At 35.4% G+C, this 8,851-nt stretch overlaps 1 protein-coding gene across 1 annotated transcript; it reads right to left on the reverse strand.

The window, feature by feature from the left end:
- Positions 1–6,228: 6,228 nt before the first annotated feature.
- Positions 6,229–7,029, reverse strand: LOC131604187 (early nodulin-93-like). Its single transcript, XM_058876650.1, has 4 exons — positions 6,868–7,029; positions 6,710–6,771; positions 6,548–6,623; positions 6,229–6,457 (listed from the first exon to the last, which is right to left on the reverse strand). Exons 1-4 carry the CDS (start codon positions 6,962–6,964, stop codon positions 6,369–6,371), a joined length of 324 nt encoding a protein of 107 aa, XP_058732633.1. The 5' UTR covers positions 6,965–7,029; the 3' UTR covers positions 6,229–6,368.
- Positions 7,030–8,851: the final 1,822 nt, after the last annotated feature.

Raw genomic sequence — 8,851 nt, forward strand, 5'->3', positions numbered from 1 at the left:
CTTCAAGTTGTATTTATTTGTGTGCTTATAATGTTGGAAATTAGGTCGTCGATGCAGTGGCTGAGTTGTTGACTGCTAGACATCATTGCTATGATTGGGAGTGAGAGTGGTTTCTCATATCTAGGGAGAACTTAGGTAGAAGGGTCATTGGGTAGTGATTAAGTGAGAAGTTGTAAACGGGGGAGTTTAGCTTTGAATTGATACTGCTAATAGTGGACTTCATCCCTGGCTTGGTAGCCCCCAGAGTAGGTTGGTTGAACCGAAGTGGGTGAACAATTTTGTTGTGCTTTTATTGCTTTTCTGCACTGTTATTTGTATTCCTACCTTGTCTGTTTCAGAATGTTAGATCAGATGTCAAGACATCCTTATATGACATTTGAGTCTGGTGTCACCAGAATTTCATCATTTCCAAGCTACAAGTCTATTGTGAAGCTTCAATAAGACAGAATCAAAATGTCTTGATTGGATTAATACCAATGGGAAGGCCAAGAAAAATAAAAGGGAATGGATTGATTGAGCATAAAATAAAACCATAGGCAACCACCAAAAAATCAGAATCAAAATTGAACCCCATAATTTTGCTCTTTTGGAAGTTATCTCGAAGTCCAGAAGCTAACTAGAATCCACATAACACCGATTTAATGGCCCAAATATTATCTTATGTTGCTTGGACCCAAATTAGGGTGCCATCCCCAAATTGCAATATATCAAATTCTAAATTATATTTCATCTTACATAGTTTAAATCCCAAATTAGAGCCTGCATTTTTTAATAGACTTGTAATGGCTTCAGCTACAAGAATGAAGAGGAGTGGAGAGAGTTAGTCTCCTTATCCAAGGACATGTTCTGCTTGAGAATATGAAGTTGGGCTACCGTTGATCAAGATTGAAAAGGAACTATAGCACACACAAGCTTGAATACAATTCATCCAAGTCCTACCAAAATTCATTCTTTTTAGCACATATAATAAGTAATCCCAAGAGATCGAACCAAAAGCCTTCTCGAAGTCAACATTGAAGGAAAATAAATCTTTCTTAATTCTATGGGCATAATTGAGTAACTCTTTAACAATAAGGACTACGTCCAACATGTTTCTGGTAGGAATAAATGCAGATTATTTTATTGAGACAAGTTTGCCAATGATTTTTTTCAATCTTCTAGCTAGAAGTTTGGAAATAATCTTGAAATGCTTGTGATGAAAGTGATAGACCAAAATTCATTGATGGTTTGCGGATTATGAGACTTAGGGATTAAAGCAATTAATTCGGCTGAGAAGGCCTTAGAGAGATGAGCTTTGGAGAAGAATTTGTTGATGCAATCATGAAGATCGTGCCATATTATTTTCAAGCCTGCATTATAGAAGGACATTGTGAACCCATCCGAATCGAGAATTTTGTCTCTTACTAGTTTCAAACTGCATTGTTAATGTTTTACAAATAGAATCGAAGCTCTAAATCATCAATCTCACTTAGAGATAAAGATTTGAATTCCACTCATTCTAATAAAGGGTGCCTAAAGGATGGTTCATTGAAGTGGTGGAAGGCCAAATCCTTGAATACTTCTATATCCTCAATAAGAGAATTGTGCGCTCTGAAAGCCACTATCCCATTGTGTCTAAGTCTTGCTCGCATAAAAGCATGGAAAATTATGTAGCTTTGATCATCGACTTTTAACCAATTGCAGATAGATTCCTTGAGATTGAGCTGACGTCAAACTTGCTTCTAAACATGAATTCTTGAGTCAGCATGATTGGGATTTAAGGGTGTGTCTTCATGATCCACCAATTGATCCAATATGTTCAAGTCCTTAATTGCTTCGACAATAACTAGATACATCTTTCCAAAGACTTCAGAATTCCATGCTCCCAACCTATATTTAATAAGCTTCAGTTTCTCTTTAAATATGAACATTTTCATACCTTGGATATTTGAGGATTTCCACACTTCTTAAACTACTGAGAGGAAGTCAAGATGTTCAATCCATATTGAGAAGAACTTGAATGGTTTTGGCCCCCCAGTTATGATTAGTGGCTTTAATCATAATTGGACAATGATTTCAGATTTTGCGGTTTCGCTCAAATTTCCCCTTTATGCACCAACTACATGTTAAGTTATGAAATATCAAGAAGTAGTCAAGCCTACTTATCGAACTGCCTACAATGTTAAAACATGTGAACTTATTCCTCATAAGAGGAAGATCAATAAGTTCCATTACCACAATAAATTCACCAAATTCGTTCATTTATGAAAAGTTGTTATGAGCTCTCACTCCCCATCTTTCACCAGGACACTTGATGGCGTTAAAATCTCCAGTGATGCACCTATCTCCTTGTGGCAAAGAGGACTTCAACCGGCATAAGCTAGTCCAACCTTTTTATTTTTATCTCTATGAAATAATAAGAATAAACATTAACTATATAAATAATAAAATATTTTCAAATTGCTTGAATCCCTACAAATCCTTCTTTACTAAAGCTGGATAGAGATTTAATACGACTCCAATTCCACAAAATTAGTAAACCTTATGCTCTACCCATTGCACCTTTCGTTGTCCACAAGATATATTTATTACTCCAAATAGAGAGCATAATTGAGTCTTCAATTAGTTGCAATTTTGTTTCTTGTAATAGACACGCGTCAATGTTGTTTTAGGAGACGAGTTTTCTGATTGATTTCTTCTTTGCCGAGTTTATGCTACATCGAATATTGTAGGACAAAAAATTCATTTGAAACAAATTTTGTTGCCATCCTTCATTTTGATCCTCTCTTTGTTTTTCAATTACAACCGCTTGATTTCCTCCACGCAAGCAATATCATCATTATCACCTCTTATACCCAAGTTTGATGCTTTTTTCCAAACTTTAAACGCCAAAGTTTCCCTTTCTTTTGCCCAATATCTCGATTTACCTTGGATTTCATCACTATATAAGGTTGATTAAAAACATAGTTCTGAACCACTAGAGTATCTAGCCATGGAATTAGAAGGAGAATGGTGTTGAATGGATTGAAAGTTAGATTTAGAAGATGGTTTAGGCGGGACCAAAGATGAGAATTAAGAAGGAATTGCAATGGAAGTCGGTCTTGGAATTATTTGATAACGAGGTAAAGGAGAAGACTGAGGGATAGGGATCAAAGCTCCTTGGTTATGTTGGGGGTTTTCCTAAGCCTAATAGAAATAGGTTGAAGCCCTGAGCCACTAGGTGGCCTAATCGAATAGGCAAAAGATTATAAATGACCATTTGAACAAAAAATTGCGAATATGCAATCTCAAGGTCATTTGAATTTAGGACGCTAGCATTTTTTCCTGTAGGCTTGGAAAGAGAAATTTATGGGATTTGATGTGTCTGTTGTTGACTAAAGATTGCTTCAAAAGGGATTTCTCCCTCAGTCTAACACTTGTGCATCCTAGGAGAATTTACACCATTATGAACTATCATCTAATCACGCGCCGCCTGAATGTTACTTGAACATGGATCTTTTCTTATGTTCCTGCCAGAGAAACCTATTATGCCTTCTCTTTCTTAACACGAGTCATTATTTTCTTCCTGTAAGTCGTAACTTTGAACCTCTGAATCTTTGCTTGCTGTGTCATTTGACGAATACAAGCATAAGTTAAATTCTTGAACGTGCTTTTGATTAGGGTTCCCTTATTAATTAATAATAACTTTTATTATTTTTTTTAAAGATAGAACGACCCTAAAAGCCACCTAGGAGGCATCATGATAAAGGGTGGAAAGAGACGCATCGAGGATATCATTATGAATCCCAGACCCCTTAAGATGATAAAACGTGAGGGGCTCTGAGGGAAGCTTCTCTTGGAGAATCCTTATTCTCTCACCTGGCGACACAGAGGCGAGCAAAGGCAGGAGCCAAACCAAAATTTCATCTTCATGTTCCTTCGGCGAATGAGAGATTCGCTTGACGAGTCACACCAGAAGCCACGGATTCGCCCGGCGAAGGCAGCTTCGCCCGACAAACTACACCAGTCTGCAACTTCTTATTTTCTTCAAGTCATTGACTTTCTTCCTTTCCTTATTTCTTTATTGATCCAAAATGCATCCTTGGATATCTATTCCTCAATGCTCCATACATGCTCAAATACCTACAAAATGAATGAAAAACTATTAGTCGGTACATAAATGAATCAAAAACTCGATTAAACACAAAACATGTGAATTTATGTAATGTACACTAAAACGCGTACAAAATGAGGAAAAATAGTAGATAAGTGCACCAAAACTATAAACCAAAATAACTACAAAAATGCACTTATCAGATAGCTCCTTTGATAGTAACCATTGTTAAAGGTTGCTAGACCGGAAATTATTAGGGGCTTAATTGAACATTGTTTGACATTGGGTGTTGTCATCATCCAAAATGTCGTGACCATCTGTAGATAGTTTTATTTGTAATAATATAGATCCACCATCAAGATGTGGGGTAAGTTGATGAGGAGAAGGGAACTAGGCTCCCTATATATTTTTTATGGAGTTTTTCCCTTAGTGGGCTTTTTGTAATCACATCCTTTGGAGTTTTTCTAAACACGCCCTCCATGACTTTATTATCAATGCAATTCTATTTGATCCCTTTGTAAATTTCTTTTTTATTTTCTTTTTGTATGGAGTATACTTTGAGTACCCTGTTAAGAAAGTGCATCCGTTAGTGAAGGTCCAACACGCACATTTCCTCTTAAGTCAGCAAGGATTCTCCAGTGGAGGTCTAGCATAAATGTTCCTATTAAGGCAGCAACAATCCTTCATTGAAAGTCCATCGTAAGATTTCCTTTTAGGGCGTCAAGGACCCTTCATTGAAGATCCAACGTAAGATTTCCTCTTAGGCGTCAAGGATTCTTCATTGAAGGTCCAACATAATATTTCTTCTTAGGGAGACAAGGATCCTTCATTGAAGGTCAAGCGTAAGATTTTGTCTTAGGGCGGAAAGGATCCTTCATTAAAGGTCTGACATTAAATTTCCTCTTAAGGAAGCTAGCATCCTTCATTGAAGGTCCGGCGTAAGATTGTCTCTTAGGACGAAAACGATCCATCATTGAAGATTCACTGTAATATTGCCTCTTAGGGTGACATGGATTTTTCATTGAAGGTCCAGCGTGAAATAGCCTATTAGGGAGGCAATGATCCTTCATTAAATGTTCAACGTGAAATTTGATACACAACGTGAAAGGATCAATTAGTGAAGAAGATAGGGTGTGCCATAAAATCACTTCCTTTTCGGGGGGAAAAGAGTTTTACCCCTTAAATTAAAATCCATTTTGGAACAATGTTTATAAAAATGGTGGGCTTGAAGGCCTCACTTAATCATCAAAAACATAAAAATAACTAGTTAAGATAATACATCAGATTATTATGCTTCAAGATCACTGGGTGTATCTGGATGTTATTACCTTATACATCCACGTTCTTTGTGAATAGGATGACCAACTCCTCCTATGTTGCAGTGGTTTTTGGCTCCACGTTCGATTTCCTTAGGAAGATTGGCCTCCTAATGGCGATTTTGAAGGCTAGCAATGCTGTCTCCCAAAGCTTGATTGTGGCGCCACAACTCTTGCATAGCAACTTGCATTTATATTGTGGCTCAGTAGCCATTGTCCCCAACCGTAGTGTTCCAATTTCGGGCTGAATTCCTTTATTGACCATCTCAGCATGTCCATGCATGAGAACATATTCAGCCCGAAGCGAAGCTCTTATGAAATATATGAAAATGGAGCCCGATAGAGCTATTTGGCGTTCTCTTCTTAGTGCTTGTAAGGCTCATTATCGTGTTGAATTAGGAGAATGTCTAGCAGAACATCTCTTTCAATTAGAGCCAGAAAATGCGGGGCCATTTGAGTTTTTGACGAATATGTATGCAGGAGCTGCGACTGCGACTGCGACTGCATTCGTGGCCGCAAGCACAATTTAAAACCATCCTTCCTTCCACTCTTCATTTTATTTTATTGGGAAAGAGCTTTGAGCCAATACAATGAAAACATGGCTATTGCTTTTGGTTTGATTAGCACAAAGCTAGGCACTACTTGTTAGTATTTATTTACACTCTTGTTAGGAGTTGAACCATGCACCTCCAACACCTTTAAACGCTTAATTGAACTGTTTCAAGCTAACTGAGCTATCCCTCCCACCCCAGTTGAGCTATCCTTCCCACACCATTTGTACACATGGGGAAAGAGAAGTTATTATTATTTGCATTCATATAATAAACTAAGATCGACTGGTAGTACATGAAATGAAAGCTCTGTCACTATTGAGATCCAAAATATTCTTTATTTACAAGTACATATATGATGAGTACAAAAAGAAGCTAGCTTAATTTTATTTCGTAAGAAATTTAAACTAGCCGGATGCACATCCGAATTCATGCATTGGAGGGTCGGTTGAAGGAGTTTTTTCTTGCAGTTGCCAAGATGGTCTTGTCAGCTACTATGAAATATGCTGCTCCAGCAACTACAAACAGAATATGAGAGTAAGTATCCAACAACGATTGTGAGATGAATAATAGCTCAATGTTTTGACAGTGAAGAAGAGTAAAGTAACCTGTTGAAATAATGAGAGCTTGTGCAGTGTGATTAAGGTTTGCTCTTGCCCAAGGTAACATTCTAACACTAGCCAGCTGCATATCAATACATAATTGTTTCAAGTTAATTATATACCTAAAACCTGTTTCTAAGAATATTTTAAAGTGTAAGGATTAGTTACAGTTGGAATGGCAGTGGCAATAGTAGCAACAACAGCTGCCTTAGCTCCAGCCATCACACCTTCTGTTTACACAACAAATGGAGAAATAAAAACATCAAAAACAAAGGAAACAGAAAATTATATTCAAGATTGACAGTAATTAGTAAAGTATGCATTACGATGAGAACAGCGTTTGGCCATGGCCATCCTCTGATCTAGATAAGCCAAACTAGTTTTCTCAAGAGAAGAATTAGCAGCAACATTTCTCTCTGCCATATTCAAATATTGAATTGAATTGAGTTAAACAAAAGCTAACAATGTAATTTTGAATGAAGGAGTGTATGAAGTTGGGTGCATATTTATAATGAGTTGGTGAAAGAGTGGGTTGATTAACAAAAGTATGTTGAAGCCAAGAAAGAGAAAAGAGTGGCACTGCTGCTGGTGGAGTTTGATGGTTTCAGATGAAATCCACAGTTTCAGACAGTTGTTTAGGTTACCACCAGTTTGTGGAAATACGACCAGGAACACAAGTTTGATAAGATAAAGATAGCCGAAAACAAGATTCATATATAAGCTACAACGTAAACATTTTTTATATGATGGAGTATTGGACGACGACGGTAAAAATAGAAATATGTGTGATTCTATGGGCAGTCTATATCGTTGAAGCTAGCACTAACACTATAGTAACTTTCAAGATCCTAATATGTTACTAGAGTGAAAATTATAAAAATATTGTATTGAGATTTCAAAAGACTATTTTAATTTTAAAAATTAAAAATTTTGTTAGATTTTATTAAATTTAAGTTTTTATTTTCAAAAACTAAAATCAAGATTCTTAGTTTTGAACTTTAAGGAATTTATTATATATATATATATATATATATATATAGAGGAGGGATATTCTTACTCCAGGAGTAAGTTATTAACACTTACTCCAAATCTGGATCATTGATTCTTCTCAATCTAATGGTTAAAAGTAATAAGTAATGATTTTCTCTCTCCACATTTAATTACTTAATATTTTTAACCATTAGATTGAGAAGAATCAATGATCCAGATTTGGAGTAAGTGTAAATAACTTACTCCTGGAGTAAGAATATCCCTCCTCATATATATATATATATATATATATATATATATATATATATATAACTTTTAATTTTCAAATCAAATACTTTATTAATTTTGAAAACATTTGGCGCACCACCGAATTGACAAAACTGCCCTCGTGCTTCCATAGATGCATCTCCGGAAGCACCATTTTTTAAAAAAAAAAATTGGTTTTTTTCCGTAAATGCATATATAGAACCCCATAAAACATAGTGATTATAGAGTTTGAAAATAGAGTGTTCCGTAGATGCATCTACCAAACTTGTGATTTTCTCAATTAATTGAGAAATTAATTTGACATTTTTCCAATTAATTGAGAAATTAATTTGGGATTTTCCCAATTAATTAATTTGTAACTTGGGATTTTCCCAATTAATTAGGAAAATCCAACTTTCACTATGTTTATCTCCAATTAAATTACAAATTAATTGAGAAAATCCCAAATTGAAAAATCTTCCGTAGTTACATCTACGGAAAGGTTTGTTGTTCCATCTATAGAAATTGGAATTTTTCCAATTAATTGGGAAAATACCAAGATTCACTATGTTTTATATGCTTCCGTAGATGCATCTACGGAAGGAATCAATTTTTTTCAAAATATGGGGTGCTTCCGAATGTGCATCTATGAAAGCTAGGGGTAAAAATGGAATTTCGTGTGGTGTTTAAGAGATCCATGGGATAGGTTGAGAAATTTTATTAATTTTTGAGTTTTGAAATGATTCTACAGTTCTTAGTAAAAAAAATAACAATAAAAAAGATAATAAATATCTTATAAAGGAATAAGATTATATTTCGGAACGATTCTTAGAATGTTCTTGATATGGTTTGGAGTATTAAGATGATTATATGACACTTGTCGTTTATTGGGAAAATTATTCGGTGCAATTACAACTTTTATGAGTTCAACAAAGCCCATTTGTTTTATCTTTCTTAGGTTGTATTTGGTGATTAATTTTCTTAACTTAGAGTTTGGCCTCACTTTTTTGTAATCGGTTGATAGAACTTTTGGTTCTCTTTATTATATATCTTGATTAAAAAAACATTTCGTTC

This window comes from Vicia villosa, linkage group LG1 (genome assembly GCF_029867415.1).
Source record: "Vicia villosa cultivar HV-30 ecotype Madison, WI linkage group LG1, Vvil1.0, whole genome shotgun sequence".
Classification (NCBI taxonomy): Eukaryota; Viridiplantae; Streptophyta; class Magnoliopsida; order Fabales; family Fabaceae; genus Vicia; species Vicia villosa.

What these genes read in the sequence shown, in the direction of transcription:
- LOC131604187 (XM_058876650.1), bottom strand. Translation starts at nt 6,964, where the DNA reads ATGGCAGAGAGAAATGTTGCTGCTAATTCTTCTCTTGAGAAAACTAGT. An exon ending in GGCCAAACGCTGTTCTCATC is followed by an intron (nt 6,772 to 6,867) that starts GTAATGCATACT and finishes TTGTGTAAACAG; the next exon opens with AAGGTGTGATGGCTGGAGCT. An exon ending in AGCTCTCATTATTTCAACAG is followed by an intron (nt 6,458 to 6,547) that starts GTTACTTTACTC and finishes TTCTGTTTGTAG; the next exon opens with TTGCTGGAGCAGCATATTTC.